At 43.8% G+C, this 23,110-nt stretch overlaps 2 protein-coding genes and 2 long non-coding RNA genes across 6 annotated transcripts in view; 2 read left to right on the plus strand and 2 right to left on the minus strand.

Annotated features, from left to right (window-relative positions):
• ANKRD6 (ankyrin repeat domain 6) overlaps positions 1-12,976 on the minus strand; it is a 175,235-nt gene extending 162,259 nt beyond the window's left edge. Inside the window, exon 1 of one of the 3 annotated variants that reach the window (XM_070450118.1) lies at positions 12,792-12,976. The gene's annotated coding sequence lies outside the window, so the exon portion shown is untranslated. The remainder of the gene's footprint in view (positions 1-12,791) is intronic. The other 2 variants (XM_070450122.1, XM_070450123.1) reach the window with 2 other exon arrangements.
• Positions 7,429-11,390, minus strand: LOC110127194 (uncharacterized). The gene is made up of 2 exons (XR_002310709.2): positions 11,315-11,390; positions 7,429-7,573 (listed from the first exon to the last, which is right to left on the minus strand). It is a non-coding gene; the product is annotated as an uncharacterized lncRNA (long non-coding RNA).
• A 25-nt stretch (positions 12,977-13,001) lies between the features above and the next one.
• Positions 13,002-17,016, plus strand: LOC110127188 (uncharacterized). The gene is made up of 3 exons (XR_002310700.2): positions 13,002-13,418; positions 13,538-13,657; positions 13,846-17,016. It is a non-coding gene; the product is annotated as an uncharacterized lncRNA (long non-coding RNA).
• Positions 17,017-21,904: 4,888 nt separating this feature from the next.
• On the plus strand, positions 21,905-22,728 carry LOC139029710 (small ribosomal subunit protein eS12-like; the record flags this gene model as incomplete). The annotated part of the gene is made up of 1 exon (XM_070450124.1): positions 21,905-22,728. A coding segment is annotated over one exon (237 nt), but the record flags the coding sequence as incomplete, so codon positions are not given.
• Positions 22,729-23,110: the final 382 nt, after the last annotated feature.

Raw genomic sequence — 23,110 nt, forward strand, 5'->3', positions numbered from 1 at the left:
TACGGACAAATCTTACAAATTTAGTTTCCATTATATGGTCACACTGCTTATTTACATCATGCCAAATGCCAGGCTGGATGAATCACAAGCTGGAATCAAGACAGCTGGGAGAAATATCAACAACTTCAGATATGCAGATGATACCACTCTCATAGCAGAAAGCGAAGAGGAACTAAAGAAACTCTTGATGAGGGTGAAAGAGGAGAGTGAAAAAGCTGCTTAAAACTCAACATCCAAAAAACTAAGATCATGGCATCTGGATCCATCACTTCACGGCAAATAGAAGGGGGAAAAGTGGAAGCAGAGACAGATTTTATTTTCTGGGGCTCCAAAATCACTTCGGACAGTAACTACGGTCATGAAATTAAAAGACACTTGCTCCTTGGAATGAAAGCTATGACAAACTTAGCATATTAAAAAGCAAAGACATCACTTTGCTGACAAAGGTCTGTATAATCAAAACTACGGTTTTCCACTTATTACTAGTCATGGATGGATGGATATGAGAGTTGGGCCATAAAGAAAGCTGAGTGCTGAAGAATTGATGACTTTCGAATTACGGTGCTGGAGAAGACTCTTGAGAGTCTCTTGGACTGTAAGGAGATCAAACCAATTAATCCTAAAGAAAATCAACCCTGAATATTCATTGGAAGGACCGATGCTGTAGCTGAAGTTCCAATCCTTTGGCTACCTGATGCAAAGAGCTGACTCATTGGAAAAGACCCTGATGCTGGGAAAGACTGAAGGCAAAAGAAGAGGGTGGCAGAGGATGAGATGGAACTCAACCAACTCAATGGAGGTGAATTTGAGCAAACTCCAGGGTATAGTGGAGGACAGAGAAGCCTGGTGTGCAGTCCACAGGGTTCCAAAGAGTCAGACATGACTTAGTGACTGAACAGAACAACAAAGAGCAAATAAGTAAAAGTTGCACTTGATTTATGACTGAGTAACAGATCACATGGTGAAGATTGCTTTTTTTTTTAAAGAGGAAAATTTTCATACTTGCCTATTGCCAGCAGCTGGAAGTAAATTATTACAAGAACATTCATGAACCCAATGAGACATGCATATTCTTGTTCTTGGCTAATCTTCCTCTGTTCCATCTTTCTCAAATGTGCAATTCTCTAGGGAGTTGGATGACTCTGAATAAACAAAATGAAATACACTTCATTCCCTAATAAATGTATGAAACTAGATGGTTTAATCCTATTTCTCTTTATTAAAAAATTATGACAAAATTGTTTCCTGTAGGAAGGTCTCACCCACACCTTAGACTACAAAAACCTAACACTTTATATATAGCTGTTTGGAAAGTGAGAAACAAATCATACGAAGCAGTTACACTGAACTGACCAGTTAAAAGACTAGCATATTAGCATAAAAGATGGCTACTTATCCATCAAAGAGCTCTGTTCCCCTTTTAAAGTAAATCACTATTGCTCAGAAGCAGCTGTCCACCCTGGCACATGTTATTTCCCAGCCTCCATAAATTGAGGTGAGGATTTGAGCTGGTTCTGGCCAGTGGAATGTGAGCAGAAGTAATGTTTTTACTTGTTGGTGGAGGGAGTTATTCTGGTATGCCTTTCCCACCCTCTCTTCACCGCTATAGTGACACTGGAAATCCCTTGTTCAGGACAGCATAACAAGATGGAAGGACACTTTATCTGAGAATCAGTTGAAGAAGAGCTAAGCAGGAGAGCTGCCTAACCAGGAATAACCTATTTGGACTTTGGGTGAGATGGAAGTAAACTTTTACTGGCTTAAGCCACTGAGATTTGGAAACATTTGTTACAGCAGTTAGTCTACTCTAAAAGAATATACTTGAGTTGAATATATGAGTCAAGTCACGATTTATTGAAGGATTTCTAAGATGAATGCAAAGATTAGAGAATCACATATGTAAGAAAAACTTGCAAGTTACAGTTTTTCCCATTTGTGCAATCCATTTGTATGAGTTAAAAACCAGTCTGAATGACTGGGGAGTTCTATTTATTAAATAAATTGATACCTAACATCTTTTATAACAATACACCATTGCAATAGCTCACCTAAACCACTGGATACTCCACAAGGTAGAATGTACTGTATGATACGTTTATAATACATTTGTAACACAAAGTGTAAACCAGAAAACAATCTGAAAATTAAATTTGCACGCCCCAGGGCAGAATCTGCTGAACCTCAGTCATTCGGAACCACTTCCTGAGTTTTCCATAGCTGTGTACCTCAAGTATTATTTTCTTCCTATTTTTCCAGCATCACTGGCTCAATGGACATGAGTTCGAGCAAGTTCTGGGCGACAGTGAAGGACAGTGAAGCCTCCTCCTGCTGTTGCTGCTAAGTCACTTCGGTGGCGTCCGACTCCGCGCAAACCCATAGACAGCAGGCCACCAGGCTGCTCTGGTGTACTGCAACTCATGAGGTCGCAGAGTCGGCCACGACTTAGCAGCTGAACAATAACAATTTCTCCAAAGAGTCTGAGCCCCACTCAGCCCCACTCAGTTCCACCGCTGCCCGCTGGAGACTTGGAGATGGTTTACTCTGGGGCTACTTGAGGATCCTGGATTTTGTAGGACACAGGAGAGAACGGCTGGAGGCTCTGAGGGAAAAGAACTGTTTAGGCTTCTCCCAGGTTTGAACAGAAAGCAAGCCTCTGGAGCCTAGTAAGGGGAAAGATACACCAGGAAACCAAAAGGGGCTAAGACACCCAAGTGAAAAAGCTGGTTATGGGGTGGGAAGAGCTCCATAAGTTACATTTAAATTATATTTTCTTGTCGTGCAAACTATTTGGGGGTTAGGGAATCTTTTGAGAACATAACGAAAGTTACGGAATGCTTCCCCTTTCATATATACAAACGAGCATGAACTACTCACGCCTAAATTCTGGAAGCTGTCAGAGCCTCTGCAGTCCATCAGGCCTGAACCTCGGGTTAAGAACCCCTAGTCTGCTGTTGTTTAGTCTCTGAGTCGTGTCCAACTCTTTGCGAGCCTATGGATTCTTACCCGCCAGGCCCCTCTGTCCATGGGATTCTCCAGGCAAGCATACTGGAATGAGCTGCCATTTCCTTCGCCAGGGGATCTTCCCGACCCAGGGATTGAACCCGGGTCTCCTGTATTGACAAGTAGGTAGTTTACAGCTGAGCCAGCAGCGAAGCCCAGGAATCCCTATTACCGTGGGAGATTTAAAAGCTTCTCCTCGGGTTGATACAGCAATCTACTGATAAATAATGCAGACTCTTCCCGAGGCAAGAGAGAACACAGCAGTTCCTTCATCTCTTCTCCTATGACTGGGGACAAGGAGGAGGAAGGAAAGAGGTGATGTCACCCCCCGGCTTTCCTGGCCATCCTGCACTGTCCCTAACCTCGATGCCTTGGTGCGGTACAGCAGTGGGGCACCATCAATGGGACGTTTGTTTCTTTTTTTCTTTTTTAAACTTTATTTTGAGAGAATTCTCTGGTGGTCCAAGGTTAGGACTCTGTGTTTCCACGGCAGCAGGCACCGGTTTGGTCCCTGGTCAGGAAACTAAGATCCCGCATGCTGCGTAGCATAGCCAAAAAAAAAAGAAAATAGAAAAAAAACCTTATTTTGAAACAATATTACTTTCTCACATAAGTTGCAAAAAAAATAGTACATGAACCTCAAAGACATGACGGTAAGTAAAATAAGCCACACACAAAAGAAAAAACACTGTATGATTCCACTTATATAATGCATCTAGAGGAGTCAAATTGACAGAGAAAGAAAGAACAGTGGTTACGAGGTGTCTGGGGAGATGAGATTGGGGAGTTATTGTTAAGTGGGTACCCAGTTTCAGGTCAGGATGATAAAAGTCTCTGGAGACCGATAGTGGTGATGGTTACACAACAATGAGAATGAAACCAATGCCACTGAACTGCATGTTGAAAATACTATTGAAACGGTGAGTTTTATGTCGTGTACATCACAATAAAAAATAGTACAGAGAGTGCCCATGCACCCTGTCTCCCAACAGTAATGTCTTACATAGTGAAGCCGCTCAGTCGTGTCTGACTCTTGGCGACTCTGTGGACTGTAAGCCTGCCAGACTCCATCCATGGGATTTTCCAGGCAAGAATACTAGAGTGGGTTGCCATTTCCTTCCGCAACTGTCTTACATAACCAGAGTACAACAATCTAAACAAGGAAATGGGCATTGGTATAATACTATTAACTATAGAACTTACTTGGATTTCACTTTTTCCATGAGCTCAGGGTACGTGTGTGTGTGTGCATGTGTGTGTGTAGTTCTACGAATTTTATCACATTCACAGATTCATGTAACTATCACCATAGTCAGAGTACAAAACTGTATCAAACCTCCACTTTACAGATTAGGAAACTGAGGCAGATTGACAGTTAACTGTCAAAAATTTTACAACCAAAAAAAAAATTTGTTTACAACCAATAGGTGCTAGAACCAGGCATCTTACCCAGTAAGATCAGCTCTGAAGTGCATGCCTCTTAATCAAAGGTTAACCAAAACTGTAAATATAGGGCATAACTAGGATACTCAAATGCATCCATATATGTGTATTCAAGAAGTCTGCTCTGTGGTACTTGAATATTTTAGACAATATAGGGCATAATACAAAATAGTACACAATGCATTTAGCATTCTACCTAAACCGGGTCACATCCAGAATTTCATGCTGGGATTTACCGTTCACTTGATATTTTCTAGCTAAAAAGTAACTTTAGCGACTGGCATAAGACATGTTATCCTGACAAAGAAAGAAAAAATTTAGCTTTTAGAAAAATCTGAACTGAAATTTTCCAAGTCAAATTGTTCATGATTTGGTTTATTTTTATCCTCAATAATAAATTCAAATCACTACCATTTAATCATGATAAAGTAGGCCCATCTCATGTGATTACATTTTTACCTCCTATTAAGCAAATATTTTAGTTACTAGAATATCTAAATAGTTCCACTATGAGAACAAAGTTTTTTTTTCTAATACATATGATTAACGCTGAATTTTCTTGTGTGATTTTACAGCTTTTTATTAATACTTGATATATTTATTTTTATGACCATAAACTGAATATATGTTCACTTTAAGAAGTCTAAAATTCCTATAAAGATGCAAAGAGGGGAGAAATCCAACACTTCCCAAACTTGTCACCTGGAGGCAATTTCCTTGTATATCAGATTTCTGTGGGACTTGCCCAGAGTTAGAATAAAATGCTGAACTGAAAACTCTAACTTACAGAAATAAGAGTATAAATTTTCTGACCTTGGAATCAAGTTTTAAAATAGAATGGTATTTTGGATTTATGTTCCCGAGTGTGAATACATGCATGAACAGTCTGAAAGGACTTAGCACAGTAAGTGAATGAAGCTCATAATAAAAGGAGGTCATCAGGTTACATCACGTTAACAATCTCATTAGTTCTCTCTGGTCCACAGATCATCAGGTTGACTCAACGGCATCCACCTTCAGAAGTGTGGAAGAAAAAGAATGTTGATTTTACCCTGTGAATATGAATAATTTCACAGAACCACACATTTTTTAAAGCAATGCTTTGGTCTGGTCCCCTCAGTGAAGAGAAAACTGAGGCTCTCAGAAACTGTCCTGAGCTCCACGGCGAGTGGACAGCCCGGACCACGCCGTGTTCCCTGCTGTTCCGTCCTCCCCACCCAGCTCGACAAGATGATGGGGAGCAGGGTTCCTGGAGCTGATGTGGAAAACGGAAAACTAAGTTCTGTTTTCACCTCTTATCTACTTAATATCTGCAAGGAAAATGGACCTATTTATTCCTTTTAGAAACATTACTCAAAGCATATGTCCTTTACCAAAAATCAACAACAACAAAAAAACCTTGCTGATTCTTGTTTAGTTATTAATACTAGTTTACTTTGGACTACTTTTCCATTTTTGGTTGCTATTTGCTGGTATCTCCATTAAATTCAATTTTTTAAAAAGAATGTTTTTTACTATCATGGACAGAAATATTTACCATAATCCCTATTCCTGAACTGAAAACAACAAATCACTGATGAAGAAATTAAGTCCATTTAGCTATCGATAAACTCCAAAATTCAATCTTTTCATCCTTACATACCTTTTCCTAATTGTATATGAAGATATTAAGATTTCCCAGATGGTAAACAGACACAAGAAAAAATGCTCAACATTGCTAATCATCAGGGAAATGCAAATCAAAACCACAATGAGATATCATCTCATGCCTGTCAGAATGGCGATCATCAAAAAGAACACAAATAACAAATGTTGGCAAGGATGTGGAGGAAAGGGAAGCCTTGTACACTGTTGGTAGGAATATAAATTGGTACAGTCACTACGGAAAACAGCATGGAGGTTTCCCAAAAAGCTAACAATAGAACTACAATGTGACTCGGCAATTCTACTCCTGGGTATTTACCTGAAAGACACAAAAAAACTAATTCGAAAAGACACATGTACCCCAATGCTCATAGCAGCCTTATTCACAACTGCTGCCAAGATATAAAAGCAACCTAAGTGTCCATCAACAGATGAATGGACAAAGAAGATGTGTAACACACACACACACACACACATATACATACACACACATACACACACATAGACACACAGAGACACATACACACATGCACACAGACACACAGACACACATGCACACACATATACACACATACACAGACACAACACATATACACACACATGCATATACACACACATACACATATACACACACACATATACACACACACACACAATGGGATATTACTTGGTCGTAAAAAAAGATGGGATTTTGCCATTTGCAGCAACAGGGATGAACATGGAGGACGTTATGCTAAGTGAAGTGAGTCAGGCAGGAAAAGACAAACACTGTGTGATAATCACTTAGATGTGGGATCTAAAAAATACAGCAAACTAGTGACGAAAACAAACAAAAGAGAAGCAGACTCCCAGAGGCAGAGAACAACCAGTGGCCACCAGGGGGGACAGGCGAATGGGGGAGAGAGGGGCCGGATGGGGGTGGGGGACTCAGAGGTACAAACCAGGAGGTAAAACATAAGCTATAAGAATGCATTGTGTAACATGGGGAAAATAGCCAACATAACTATATAGTGATTATAAGAATGGTACTGGATTGAGCTTCCCTGGTAGCTCAGTCAGTAAAGAATCTGTCTGCCGTGCAGGAGACCCGGGTTGATCCCTGAGTCAGGAAGATCCCCTGGAGAAGGAAATGGCAACCCACTCCAGTATTCTTGCTTGGAAAATCCCATGGACAGAGGAGCCTGGTGGGCTACAGTCCATGGGGTTGCAAGACTTGGACATGACTTAGCAACTACATCACCATCACCATGAATGGATAACAATCTTTTTAAAAACGTAAAGCATTTCATAAAGCACTTTGTGGCTAATATCAGATTCTAATAGTTAAATTGATGCTCAAGCTTTCTGACTTTCAATTTTCTTTTTTGTTTCTTTAAATAATTTTATTTATTTTTGGTTGTGAAGGTCTTCGTTCCGCCTGTTGCTCTCTCTAGTTGCGGCACACGAGCTTAGCTGCTCCTTGGCTCAGTTTGCTTTTAAGTGAGAGCTGCAGACAAAAGGAAGAAAGCAATTCATTCTAATCCACATTTCAACATCCACAACGCAGTTCTCTACTTTATGCCCTGAAACCATAAGACACTGAGTATTATCTATAAAAAGCATGAGTCACTATGTGGCATACCTGAAACTAATTTAACATTGTTAAGTCAGCCATAAACATTTTTTTAAAAAAGATGTTCAGTATTAAACATAATCCGCCTAACCAAGGCAAGATATGAAATTGTTATTTCTTTAAAAAGGGAGCAATATGTTAAAGAGAAATAATGCTGATAATCTATAGATAGGCATGAAATGGAAAAACAGAATAATCAGTTCAGAAGAATCAAATCGCTTCCCACACTCACAAATATACCCAAATTTTATAGAGGGGGAAAAAAACCTCAACATGATAAACCAAAACAAACAGAAAAAAAAATTTAAGGTCAACTTGGAAGTATCACCTACACTTCTGCACAGGCTTCCCAATGATAAATGACTGAAGAACGCAACAATAATAATCTACAACTACACTAAGGAAACATCACTATGATGAATGTATTTTTGAGCGTATTCTTCAAAGTTGTTAAAATATCACTCGGTCCTAGCTTAGACTTGGGATCTGGACAAGGGAAGAAAGTTCTGTTTCTTAAAAGGAACTATGACAGCCATCGTTATCCAAGTCAGCCTTTCCTTGGAAGACTAACAAGTATCTCTTATTGATAGGCATTATCGTGGGATGCTCTGCAATTTAATAAAAACTGTATCATCTGGGCTTCCCCGGTGGCTCAGTGGTAAAGAATCCGCCAATGCAGGAGACCCAGGTTCGAATCTGAAATCCAGGAAGATCCCATCTGCCACAGAGCAACCAATCCGGTGTGCCAGAACCGTCGAACCTGTGCTCGAGTGCCCGGAAGCGGCAATACAGGCCCACATGCTGTAACTAACCCCTGAAGCCGAGAGCCCCAGAGCCCGCGCTCAGAAACCAGAAAAGCCGCTGCAGTGAGGAAGCTGTGCACCGCAGCCAGACAGTAGCCCAGCTTGCCACAAGAAAAACCCTGTGAGCGGCAATGAAGACCCGGCACAGCCAAAAATAAACAAATACAATGAAAATATACATATATCATCTGCCTCTCTGTGCTAAAAGTACACGCAGAAATTAAATCCTACCTGAAACATTTCCCAGCCTATCACCTATGTTCAAACTTCCCAAGACATAAGACAACCATACCCCCTTTAGAAGTGCACTAATACAGGCTCAGTCCAAACCAGGGCTCATGGTGGTCACTGAAAATGAGTATTCCAAAGACGGTCTAAATAAAATCAAAGATCGTCACAATAGTAAACCAGAGTTTTCTGTTCAAAAAAACAATAAATCATCCTACAATGTAAACTAGTTACTTCATAGCTTGTTTGCTAACAGAGATATCGAGCACCCACTCTTCTTTAATATGGGCAATGACATATACCCATCACTGGACAGTGATTTGGTACTATTTACAATAACAACCAGGCTTCCCAGGTGGCGCGAGTGATAAAGAACTCTCCTTCTAGTGCAGGAGACATAAGAGACACGGGTTCGAGCCCTGGGTCGGGAAGATCCCCTGGAGGAGGACATGGTAACCCACTCCAGTATTCTTGCATGGAGAATCCCAAGGACAGAGGAGCCTCGTGGTCTACAATCCATAGGGTCGCAAAAGTCAGACACTCCTGAAGCGACTTAGCACTCACATACATAATAACAACCATTAAAACAGCTGTTATTTCTCAAGACTCCATTGTACTCCAGGTCTTTAAAAGGTGGCTTTATGTATATTATCTAGTTTAATTCTCTTAAAGAGTCTTATGAGGAAGCCTCTAGGCAACTCTATTTCATATAGGAGAAAACCAAGATGCAGCCCACTGCACACAGAAGCCTTAGTGTGTGCTAGGTCGCTCTTTCGGTTCTCCAGGCAGGAATACTGGATTAGGTCACCATGCCCTCCTCCAGGGGATCTTCCTGACCCAGGGATCGAACCCAAGTCTGTCAGCATCTCCCACAGTGCAGGCAGATTCTTTACCCACTGAGCCACCTGGGAAACCCACACAGAAACTTAACCTGGGGCTTTTTCAGGCTGACACCTTCCTTAGTTAACTGGTCTTTCCTGGGAAGTGGGTTTTATCTTAGACCAACAATTCCTCAACTGTTCACCAAGGCACTGGGGGTGCTGAAGCAAATTCACAGGGACAACTCAGGATTTCTGAAAATTTCAAGGGAAACACAGCGTACTCAACATGCTGGACGTTGAACCTACAGGCTGGTGGAGTTCACAGTTTCCAAATCAGATCCTATCACATTCCTACCAATGACATTGTATTTCTGCAAAGCTTGGGTTTTCAGAGGTTGCCGTGATAAAAAGCGAGTGCTGCAGAAAAATTAACGTGGGACAGGAAATGAGACTGGGATCCAATCAGATCCCAAGTGTGTGTGTGTGTGTGTGTGTGTGTGTGCGCGCCGCGTGCACGCGCGGCGCAGGCACACACACACACACACACACACACACACACACACACACACACACACCCCATTTGAAAGTGTGGTTATTTAAGAATGATAGAAATTTTTTCCTCTTAGTTTACTGTGTCATTTTCTTCAAACAGCTTCTATGTTGTTAGGATATAAATACTTATTACGTTATTTCAGCCTAACTACTTACTAGCTGCCAAAAACTAGGGGCATTGTGAAAAAAATTACTGAGATCCAAAGGGCACCATGAACCAAGTTTAGGAACCTCTGATTAACCAAGAAGTGACTGAATGTGTGCGATCCACGGAGGACAGCTGTGAGTCAACCCAAAGAAATAACTTAAAAGTCCCGAACACAAACATCGCAACCAGAAAAAGAAGAATTTAGGTTAAAACCGTTTTTAAAGGTCACTCTCAGTTGGCTTAATCCTTCAAATCCCAATACAATGTCCTCTGGATAATTGGTATTTTTTTTAAAGACTTCTAAAACACATGCGTGCAAATTACTGTTTTTCCAATTCTTAGAGACTCAAGCAAAGCTTTCAAAATTATAGCCTCCAAGCTATGTTTGAAGAGACTGGGCCTCCCCCATACAGACAGAACACACCCGCAGAGTCTTGCCAAGGAAACCGGGGGCAAAGCGTGACGGAGAGACTGCTCACCCTAGCACTTTGATACTTTCAGCTTTTTTGTGGTTTGCATCTTACTCTCAATATCCTTTTAAGTTCTACAAGCTCCAGATTACTGTGAAAATGGTTATTTAGAAACTTGCCTTCCACAGAGGTTCTCATATCAGATATTAAGTGTGAAAAGCAATGCGGAAATGAACACAAAAGCCAGACTAGTGGTTCCTCTGGGAGATAAAAGAGAAGTGGAATGCCATGGGGAGGAGTGCTCTGGGCTGCAAGGTTGTAAGGATGCTCTGGTTCTTCAGCTGGGTGATGGGTACCTGGGTGTGTCTTCTGTTCTTATTTTTTAATTTGTTCTTCTCCGTTTGTTGCTTTCTGAACACATGCTATAGTTTGCAGAGGCAGCCCCAGAATTTCAGCACACGCATGCCCTGGGAGCTGGATGCGTGCCTTATCTCTAAGCAGAGTTGTCTCTAAGCAAACTGTCCGCTTTTACCTGGATTATGTACTTATCTGGAGGGGCTCTGGAGAGGCTGATGGGTCTGAGTGAGATGCAAAGGTTAATTTTTGGTGCCACCACCGAATCAGGAGTTAACAAATTGGCAATTTGTTATCACCTTTGGTTTATATCTCCCAATGTGTCATCGGTTGTTTTCCTGGGTTCTTATTCCTCTCCACCCTTCTTCCTCTCTCCCCTCCTCACTCCTAGAGTGCAGAAATTAGGATCTAATTAGGATGTTTAACTTTTTAAAAAATTCTTCATTTACAATATATTAAGCAGCAGCTAAGGATGATGGAAGGTAAACACGTGTAGTCGGCAGGTAGGACACAAGGAGAACCTAGGTTGCTATTGCTATTTTAAGGATGGGACCCCCTCCCCCCAGAGACCATCAGTACTCTGTGGGACCACCACGGACCCAGGTGTGTTTGTATTCACTGCCCAAGTTCTTCCCATTAACATTGGCCTAGAAGATGTGACCTAAACATGAAATGACTATCTTCATCCACAGGCTCGCAGAAAGGATGCCCAACGTTCAAGAGCTCTATGCCAAGCTTTTCACTTACATTCAATTTCCACAACAGTACCACCAGCTTATGTACAATACACCCAGTTTGCCTGTGGCTTAAAAAAGTGAATTTTCCAAAGCCACACACCTGACAAGACGCATCAAGACTCAGTCTCATAACCCCAAAGGGAACGTCTTCCACCACCACTTACACCATCTCACCACGCTTTAGGGAAAACATGCTCGACCCGCTTTAGGAAACTGAAGCTCCTCTCTGGTGACAAGGAATAGACGCCAACTCCCCTCCCCCTCCTCAAACCCACCGGAAGCACCACACCGAAATTCCCAAGGCAAGTGTCGGCGAACTGACGTCTCAGTTCAGACCGGACAACGTGCTCGCTTCCTGGCGCTCTGGGGCATGCCACTTGCTAACTCTTTACAGAGCTTAATTCCAGCCAGAACGGGGCTCCCCGGGGCAGAACAGCCCCCACGGGCCGGCCCTGTGCCCCTCTGCGGTCCTTGAAGGGGTGAGGGAAGGGACCAGGCTGCAGGCGGGTCCCAGCCAAGTCCGGTCACTCCGAAGCCGGCCGCAGGCCCGGGGACGGCGGGGGCCGCTGGCGACCAGAGGAGACTCTCCGTTGACGCCCCAAGACTGCCGGGTCTCCGCGCCCGGAACACCTGGGGACCCCTGTTCCCCTCACACACACACCCCGACCACCACCACCACTTTCTACAAACTCTTTCAGCTCACTGGAGCAAGAGGAAGGGGGCGTGCAAAGGCGAGAAAGTTCTCTGCCCCCTCCCCCAAGTTCTCTGCTCTAGGGAAGCAACTGAAGGAAAGCGACAAGGGAGGCACCCGGGGGAGGACCCCCCCACCCCGCTCCGGCGACGGCTTCCCCGGAGGCCGCAGGAACGGCGGCATCGCGCTGGGTCTGGGACTCTTCCCCAAACAGACCGCGATCCGGGGGAGCCCCCACCTGCGACATCGTCCTCCCCGGATCAGAGCCCCCCGCCCCGCGCCGGGAGGAGGGGCGCCGGCCCTCGGAGAAGGAGAGTCTGGGAAGGACCCGGCGAGGTCACCCAGTACCTTTCTCTCCGCGCCGCAGGGTCTGGTGCTGGCCACAGGCGGGGAGGCGGGGGGACTCGGTGGGCACGCGTTCTCGCTGGCTCCGGCGGCCCCTGGGCCTCGGCGCCGCCCAGCGCCGCCGCCTCCTGCCGCCGCTCGCCGGGCTGCGCTCGCCGCTCCGCAGGTTACCTGTGGCCGAGCCGCCTCGCCCGCCGCCCGCTCGGCCCTCCGCCCCGCCCGCCCGCCCGCGCGCGCTCGGAGGCTGGGGCCGCAGCGCCCCGCAGCGGCCGGTCCGGGGAGAGGCGGGGCCCCCCAGCCCTCCCGTGGGCCTCGTCCTGCAGCCAGCTCCCTGCCTCACCGCCGCGCCTTCGGCGCCTGCCCACAGGCCTCCTTGTCAAGAGGGAGAGCAGCCAGGGCATGCAACTGGGTGAGGTTTTCCGAGCAGAGGTTGCCGGGTTTGTTAGGAGGGAGAGGGGATTCAGGAGGAGAAACCATCCTTCAACCTGTGGCCAAGGGTGTAATTTCAGTGTATCCGTGGTTCACGTAGCTGAGATGTCTCAACGAAAGCTAGACAACAATGATGAAAGATCCAGATTCATGAGAAAGCTGAAGAGAAGAAAGGAAGCCTTCATTCCAAACAGCTTGTCGGTTAGTAGCTTGTCGGAAGCATCTCTTAATGAAATAGGAAGCATTGAACGGTCCAGCCTGCTATATTCAAATCACGCTTTACACACTATTAACTCTGTCTGTTTTTGTTTATTTTTCAGTTACTTCTTCCGTGTCTAGAAGAGTTCCCTGAACACAGCGAGCGTTCAATAAATTAGTGTTCAATGAATGTATGAATGAGTAGGAAGGATCTCATTCAGCCTTTTGAAGAAGCGTGACAGGTATCTACTCTCTGAACACAGGGAGGTGGAGAGGGAGGTGAAACCCCAGAATGGAGTTTCCGGCTTACCTGAGCTTAGTTTTAACTGAATTTTTTTTTTTTTATTCCCTCTGAAATAGACCTGGGGGAAAAAAAAACGTGAAGATCTCCTACGTTTTCTTAAGCTATATGTCTCCCTCTCTCCTTCAGGGAACATCAATCAGAATGAATCCAAACAGTCCTACGCACACCAGGGAAGAGTAAGTGCCTGATTTTCTTCCACTACTTCCGAACTTCCCCAATCCTAAAGTCATAACTAGAATTTTACTTGGCAGGATGTGAAACCTCTCTTCTGAGTGTCCTTTGGCCTTCAGATTTGTCCCCATCCCTGTCATTCCCCATCACGAGCTATTAGAAGAATATATTTCTTTTCCTTGCCCATCAGCTCTGAATTTCTCTCCAGGTAGGTCACCGTGAGGGCTAGGTGATCCCCCAAGGTCAAAGTACCCATTACCTTTCAGTGTGACTGTTTCTTTCTTACACTTTTCCATATTAAAGGCTTTTCCAAGCTAGTCCATTGAATAAACATCCAGAGATACAGCATGCTCCATTCCTCCAGGAGGCCTTTATGAGATCACCAGAGTGGAGATGAGATGGAGTTTGAAGTTGCATTCGTGGGCAGTCCGAGCGATCACACATTAATTCTGCTGAAAGGAACAGAAGCCAGTCTGTAAGACATCCGAATGCTCCTGGGAGCTGACTGGTCTGCAGTTCTTCCCAGACCTTAATTAATGGGAATTCCTGCAGAGGGGCCTCATGAGAGCCAAAGCAGACAGTAGTGGGTGAGCTGTTTGGAGATCATGCTTGCTTGTTTCCAAGTGGACACACAGTCTTTGGGCATCTCATGAAAGGAGAGCCCTAAAGCTCCCTGTGTGTGAGGAAGGCTGGCAGCCTGCAGCTCTGTTCTGCCCCTCTGTCCAGCCAGCCTCACACATCCACCTCGCTACCTTCTCCTTCCACTTCATGAGGAAAAGCTTGGCTCTACCAGTGATCGCTTTCACTGCTTTGTTAGGATATTGTTGTTGTTCAGTTGCTAAGTCATGTCCCATCCTTTGCAACCTCATGGACTGCTACACGCCAGGCTTCCCTGTTCTCTACTATCTCCTGGAGTTGGCTGTAGCTCCAACCTATTGAATCACCTAATGGACTCCTATTTCCAGCAACGTTTCTTTAACGAGCTGACTGCACGAGCTTTCTTTGCATCACTAGCTTCAACTGGTCCTCCAGACTACTGTTCTGCTTTCCGTCCCTGAAACTGCCCTTGCCAAGGCTTCCCACTCAAGGAAATTCGTAAATGCCCCCTCTGCAATCATACCCTCCTTGTCTTCCAAAGGAAACAGCCATCCATAATTCTCTTACCACAAATATATGTAGCCCTCAATACTACGCTGTTCAGTTTGGCCTGCTTTTTGAACTTTTTTATAAGTGGAATCATTCTTCACCATTCCAGTTCAGCTTGCTTAATTTTTCACTTAGCATTCTGTTTCTGAGATTCAGCTATTCAGTTTCTCTGTTATGTGGTATTTCATTGAGAGAATATATCATAGTTTATTTGCCCAGGTTACTTTCAGACAGTGTGTTGGACATTGTCCCAGTTTTTGCTTCTGCACACGGTGTTGCTATGAACATTCCTAAATATTTCTTCTGAGGTATGTGTGCAAGAGTTTTTAAGCTACATATTTGGAAGTAGAATTGTTGGGTCTTAAGATACGAATATGTTCAAATTTACACACTAGATAATGCCAATGGTGTTCTAAGTCAGTTGTACCAATCTGAATTCCTGCAGTGATGTTTGAAAGTCCCCTGGCTCTACTTCTCTGCCAGTACTTATTTTTCCTGTGGGTATGAAATGATTTCTTACTGTGATTTGTATTTCAAATACAAATTTGTAAATCAAATGCTGTGATTTGCATTTCTCCAATTATAGGTATAATTGTTCACCTTTAATGTTTGCTAACTATTCTTGTTTTCTCTTTTGTTAATTTCTCATGTCTTTCGCCCTAATTTATGGGTTTTTAGAAATCCTTCTTGGCTCCGAGGATATAAAAACATTCTCCCATATTTTCTTGTGAAAGCTGTGAAGTTTTGCCTGTCACATTCCATCTGAAATTCAATCTCTCCTCTCATTCGCAGTGCCAGAGCTATCTTAGAGTGGTTTCCAAATATCTATGGGTCAGCTTTAGGCGCTCTGTTGTGTCCCATTTTCCTATCCCTATGCTGGTGACACACATCCTGAAAAATCTGTGTGGTTTTTAAATTGGAATATAACTGCTTTCCAGTATTGTGTTACTTTCTGCCATGCACCGAAGTGAACGGCTGTGTGTACACACACATCCCCTCGCTCTGGAGCCTGCCTCGCGCCCCGCTCCATCCCACCCCGCCTGGTCCTCACGGAGGCTGGCGCTGAGCTGCTCGTGTGACACAGCGGCGTCCCACTGTCTGTCTGTCCGTCCGTCCGTCTCACACAGGCTGGTGAATACGTGTCAGGGCTACTCTCCTAGTTCACCCACCCTCCGCTTCCCCACCTCGTGGCCCGTATCTGTTCCTGGGTCTGTGTTTCTATTCCTGCTCTGCAAATAGGTTTATGTGAACCATTTGTCTAGATTTCACATATATGTGTTAACATACTGTTTCTGTTTTTGTGACTTACTTCGCTCTGTTAATGACAGACTCTGGATCTATCCATATCTCTACAAATAACCCAATTTCATTCCTTTCTGTGGCTGAGTAATATTCTATTGTATCTATGTACCACATCTTCTTTATTCATCTTACGTTTGAAAACAGACCCTGAGTTTTGAATTCATAGCAAACAGGTTCCAGCAGCTCAGGCTCCTTTCCATTGCTTCCCACAAAGTATGCCTCTCTGGGTGGAGCAGGCTGAAACTTCAGTTCAGTTCAGTCGCTCAGTCGTGTCCGACTCTTTGCGACCCCATGAATCGCAGCACGCCAGGCCTCCCTGTCCCTCACCAACTCCCGGAGTTTACTCAAACTCATGTCCATCGGATCAGTGATACCATCCAGCCATCTCATCCTCTGTCGTCCCCTTCTCCTCCTGCCCCCAATCCCTCCCAGCATCAGGATCTTTTCCAATGAGTCAACTCTTCGCATGAGGTGGTCAAAGTATTGGAGTTTCAGCTTCAGCATCAGTCCTTCCCATGAACACCCAGGACTGATCTCCTTTAGGATGGACTGGTTGGATCTCCTTGCAGTCCAAGGGACTCTCAAGAGTCTCCTCCAACACCACAGTTCAGAAGCATCAATTTTTTCTTGCTCAGCTTTTTTCACAGTCCAACTCTCACATCCATACATGTCCATTGGAAAAACCATAGCCTTCACTAGACAGACCTTTGTTGGCAAAGTAATGTCTCTGCTTTTTAATATGCTGTCTAGGTTGGTCATAACTTTCCTTCCAAGGAGTCTTTTAATTTCATGGCTGCAGTCACCATCTGCAGTGGTTTTGGAGCTCAAAAAAAATAAAGTCTGACACTGTTTCCACATCTATTTCCCATGAAGTGATGGGACCAAGATGCCATGATCTTAGCTTTCTAAATGTTGAGCTTTAAGCCAACTTTTCACTCTCCTCTTTCACTTTCATCAAGAGGCTCTTTAGTTCTTCTTCACTTTCTGCCATAAGGGTCATCTGCATATCTGAGATTATTGATATTTCTCCTGGCAATCTTGATTCCAGCTTGTGCTTCCCCTAGCCCAGCTTTCTCATGATGTACTCTGCATATAAGTTAAATAAGCAGGGTGACAACATACAGCCTCGATGTACTCCTTTTCCTATTTGGAACCAGTCTGTGTTCCGTGTCCAGTTCTAACTGTTGCTTCCTGACCTGCATATAGGTTTCTCAAGAGGCAGGTCAGGTGGTCTGGTATTCCCATCTCTTTCAGAATTTTCCACAGTTTATTGTGATCTACACAGTCAAAGGTTTTGGCATAGTCAATAAAGCAGAAATAGATGTTTTTCTGGAACTCTCTTGCTTTTTCAGTGATCCAGCGGATGTTGGCAGTTTGACCTCTTGTTCCTCTGCCTTTTCTGAAACCAGCTTGAACACCTGGTAGTTCATGGTTCACGTATTGTTAAAGCCTGGCTTGGAGAATTTTGAGCATTACTTTACTAGCGTGTGAGATGAGTGCAATGGTGCAGTAGTTTGAACATTCTTTAGCATTGACTTTCTTTGGGATTGGAATGAAAACTGACCTTTTCCAGTCCTGTGGCCACTGCTGAGTTTTCCAAATTTGCTGGCATGTTGAGTACAGCACTTTCACAGCATCATCTTTTCAGGATTTGAAATAGCTCAACTGGAATTCCATCACCTCCACTAGCTTTGTTCATAGTGATGCTTTCTAAGGCCCACTTGACTTCACATTCCATGATGTCTGGCTCTAGGTGAGTGATCACACCATCTTGATTATCTGGGCCGTGAAGATCTTTTTTGTACAGTTCTTCTGTGTATTCTTGCCACCTCTTCATATCTTCTGCTTCTGTTAAGTCTATACCATTTCTGTCCTTTATCGAACTCATCTTTGCATGAAATGTTCCCTTGGTATCTCTAATTTTCTTCTGCTGAAACTTCAGTGGAACCTAAATATCCTTTTCTTTGGCTTCCTTCTTTTTCTGATCATTTTCCTTCACATATTTCAAGAAGCTATCTAAACTCATGGGTTACGTAATATGTTCTATACATACATTAATTCTATTGGCAAGAATCTTGCCATTAACCTGTTTGTTTACAATAATGCCAACAGCATGCTAGGTACATTCAGCCTAACTGTTCCAGTTTTGCCATTGAGAACCTTTGCGGGGCATTCCGTTTTTGAGCAAGGTTCATTCCTTTGATGTCTACATCACCTTTCTTGTAGATTCCCATGGATGTGGCCAAAGGAATGATTTCCGTCTTCTAAAAGGTATATAAACAAATGCCTTGACTCTTTCCCTTTGGATTGGTCATTTTGGTCAATACTGGAAGCTGAAAGGCTAGACAGCTTTTCATGTGTTTATTTGGCACCTCTACCTCTTTGGTGAAATGTCTATTTTCTAATTGGAATTATTTTTACTGTTGAGTTTTGAAAATTCTTTACATATTCTAGATGTAAGTTTATGAATATTTACTCATTCTCTTAACAGACTCTTTGCTGAGAAAAAGTTTTTAATTTTGTACTTTTTCTTTTATGGATAGTTCATGCTTTTAGTGTCACAATCCTGTTGTCTTTTTTCCTATCTTATTATGCAATTAAACAATTACAGTACCCTGTGGGAGAGAAGTGATGGTAGTAGGCATCCTGAGTTTCTGATCTTAAGCTACTGATTATCTGATTTGTCTCCATCGCTCACTTTCAGTTATGAAGATAAAGGGACCCTGTTTATCAGTTAAAAAGTACTTGGCTGCAAGAAAGAGCATGCTTGTCTACAGCAGTTTAAACATGTAAAAACTTACATAATAAAATATCTGGGCCTAGGTTCTTTATTATGCTACTGTACCACCTCATTACTGGCTTTTGTTTTTGGCTTGACATCTAAGCAGGAAAAAGGGACAGCGCTTCCCATTGTGTTTTAATTCGGGAAGAACCTCTTCTCAGCTGCCCCTTAAATTTATTTCTCATTACATGTCATTGATCATAACTGGATTCCAGAAATAAGGGGGTGATTATCATCCCCAGAGTAAACAATCATGATTCAGCCTCTGAGCCTGGGCTTCTTTCAGTGGCTGTGTCGATACTCAAGAACACTTAGGGATATCAAATTAAGGGCAGAGTGGTCTGGGGATTAAGCCACCCACAGTCTCTGCCTGACATTTGTTTTGACTTTGTATTCCCTGTGCCTGGCCACGTGAAGCACATGGTAGGTGTATTTGGAGGTTTCTGTTGAGCTTTATCTCCTTTCGCTCAGAATGGCCTCCCCACTCATGAAGGCAGGCCTTTGCAGCCACTAGCTACACCCTCAGCCCTAACGGATTGGACCATTCACTCAGCACATTTGCTGAAACTGGACCAGCATCGGGCTACCACATGGCACAGTGTACCGAGAGATTCTGACCGCCGCGTTAGGCACCGAGAACAAAATGTGAGCCAAGCAGCAGTGCTGAAGTCCAGTGGGAAATAGAGTCCTCAGCCAGACGTTAGATGATAGCTGAGGCGCATGCCCTGAAGGAGGGGCAGTCTATAGCACTGTGTGAAGTATGACTGGGCCGTTAGCGGTGGACCACTGGCCCAAACTCAACAAGATTTTTTTATATACATGTATAAGGAGATTCTGTTAATCATTATGATAAAGATCAACTACCCAGTAGAAAAATGAGTGTGTGACCATGGGTAAATCATGTAATCAATTTCCCAACTTATAAAACTTTGACAGTCAAGTGCCTCTTTTTTCTGTTTGTCTTAATTTATTTTTTATTGAAGGATAATTGCTTTACAGAATTTTGCCGTTTTCTGTCAAACCTCAACATGAATCAGTCATAGGTATACATATGTTCCCCTCCCTTTCGGAACTTCCTCCCCATCCTACCCCTCTAGGTTGATACCGAGCCCCTGTTTGAGTTTCCTGAGCCACACAGCAAATTCCTGCTGAATTCTGGGCACACCTCGCTGCATATAGGACCTTAGTTCCCTGACCAGGGATCAAGCCCATACCCCTGCATTGGAAGGCAGAGTCTTACCCACTAGACTGCCGGGGAAGTCCCCCAGCCAGATTTTCTTGCCTAGGAATCAAAGATAATAGTTAAAACTTACATAGTACTCACCTTTAAAGGCAAGGCTTCCCTGGTAGCTCAGACGGTAAAGAATCGGCCTATAATGCAGGAGACCTAGGTTCGATCCCGGGGTTGGAAATATCCTCTGGAGGAGGGCATGGCAGCCCACTCCAGTATTCTTGCTTGGAGAATCCCATGGACAGAGGAGCCTGGTGGGCTACAGTCCATGGGGTTGCAAAGAGTCAGACACAATTGAACGACTAAGCACAATCCTATTGAGGTCTATAACATTAACAACAGTTGAGAGATGAGGAAATCGAGGCACAGAGAGGTTACGTTTCTTGACCCAAGTCACACAGCCGGTTCGTGTTGGAGCCAGGATTTGAACCTGGATAGTCGAGCTCAGAGCCTGAGCCCACTCTCACTGGGCCTGAAAGGCGAGACAGCCAACTCCTGCCATCTGGTGGGAGAAGCACAGAAAGCCAGTTTTCGTGCAGAGAGAAAAGTGACAAGGACAGAGAGAAGTAAAGCCCAAGTTCCCTTTCTAACAAAGCTTCGTCTCCTGATATATCCTGAGACACCTTTCCTGGGATCCTCTGAATATGACATAACTTCTGAAATCAGCAATAGGTGTACAACATAGTGATTCAAAATTTTTATAGTTTATACTCCATGTAAAGGTATTATAAAATAGTCATTCACTCTGTCCCTGTGCTGTATAATATATCCTTGTAATTTATTTATTTGATATGTAGTATTAATAGTTTGTACTTCTTAATCCTCTACTCCATCTTGCCCCTCCCCCATTCCTCACCCCAGTAACCGCTCCTTTGTTCTCTGTATCTGAGAGTCTTGTTTCTGTTTTGTTATATTCATTCGTTTTATTTTTCGGATTCCACATGGAAGTGATGTTATTTGCCTTTGGATTAATCCAGTTTGGGACTCTCTAATTCCCAGACTTGGATATCTATCTCTTTTCCCAGGTTAGGAAAGTTTTTTGCTCTTTTTATTCAAATATGTTCTCTCCCTTTTCTCTTTCTCTCTCCTCCTTCTGGGACCCCTATAATAAGAATATTAACATACTTGATGTTGTCCCAGAAGTCTCTTAAACTGTCCTCATTTCTTTTTATCCTTTTTTGTTGTTGTTTTCAGCTTCAGTGATTTCTATTACTCTTCCAGCTCACTGATACGGTCCTCTGTGTTTTCTATACACTATTGATTCCTTCTAACCTTTGTTTTTTTTCTGGCCTCACCTCATAGCATGTGGGATCTTAGTTCCCCGATCAGGGACTGAACCCAGCCCCCTGCAGTGGAAGCTGGGCGTCTTAACCACTGGACTGCCAGGGAAGTCACCCTTCTAATGTACTTTTCATTTCAGTTATTATATTTTTCATCTCTGGTACTTCTCTTTTATTTTCTAACTCTGTTAAAATCTGATTTCTGGCCCTGCCGCTGCGGAGCCGCGCAAAGGCGGAGGCTAGGGCGCAGTCAAGATTCGGCTCCACCCGTAACCCACCGCCTTGGCCGAGGAAGGCATTGCTGCTGGAGGTGTAATGGATGTTAATACTGCTCTGCAAGAGGTGCTGAAGACCGCCCTCATCCACAGTGGCTTAGCACGTGGAATTCATGAAGCTGCCAAAGCTTTAGACAAGTGCCAAGCCCATCTATGTGTGCTTGCATCCAACTGGGATGAGCCTAGGAATGTCAAGTCGGTGGAGGCCCTTTGTGCTAAGCATCAGTTCAGTTAGGTTCAGTTCAGTCGCTCAGTCGTGTCCGACTCTTTGCGACCCCATGAACCGCAGCACGCCAGGCCTCCCTGTCCATCACCAACTCCCGGAGTTTACTCAAACTCATGTCCATCGAGTCGGTGATGCCATCCAGCCATCTCATCCTCTGTCGTCCCCTTCTCCTCCTGCTCCCAATCCCTCCCAGCATCAGGGTCTTTTCCAGTGAGTCAACTCTTCGCATGAGGTGGTCAAAGTATTGGAGTTTCAGCTTCAGTCCTTTCAATGAACACCCAGGACTGATCTCCTTTAGGATGGACTGGTTGGATCTCCTTGCAGTCCAAGTGACTCTCAAGAGTCTTCTCCAACACCACAGTTCAAAAGCATCAATTTTTCCGCGCTCAGCTTTCTTCACAGTCCAACTCTCACATCCATACATGACCACTGGAAAAACCATAACCTTGACTAGATGGACCTTTGTTGGCAAAGTAATGTATCTGCTTTATAGCATGCTATCTAGGTTGGTCATAACTATCAAACCAACCTGATTAACGTTGATGACAACAAGAAACTAGAGGAATGGGTAGGCCTCTGTGAAACTGATGAGAGAGAAAAACCCCATAAAGTGGTTGGTTGCAATTGTGCGGTGGTTAACGACTATGGCAGAGAATCTCAGGCTAGGAATGTCATCGAGGAGACTTCAAATGCAAGAAATGATGAAATAAAAAACTGAGTTCTTGTTTTTAAAAAAAAAAAATCTGACTTCTCACTCTGTCCATCCATTCTGCTCCCGAGTTCTTTGATAATCTTTAACATCACTACCTTGAACTCTCTCAGGTAGATTGCCTATCTCCACTTCACTTATGTTCTCCTTCTGGGGTTTTAACTTGTTCCTTCATTTGGAACATGTTCTCCTGTGGGCTGACACCAGCTTGCTTATTTATTTATTTATTTATAAATTATTCTGCCTAATTTGCTGGTTTTACTTCTGCG

This window comes from Odocoileus virginianus, chromosome 19 (genome assembly GCF_023699985.2).
Source record: "Odocoileus virginianus isolate 20LAN1187 ecotype Illinois chromosome 19, Ovbor_1.2, whole genome shotgun sequence".
Taxonomy (NCBI): domain Eukaryota; kingdom Metazoa; phylum Chordata; class Mammalia; order Artiodactyla; family Cervidae; genus Odocoileus; species Odocoileus virginianus.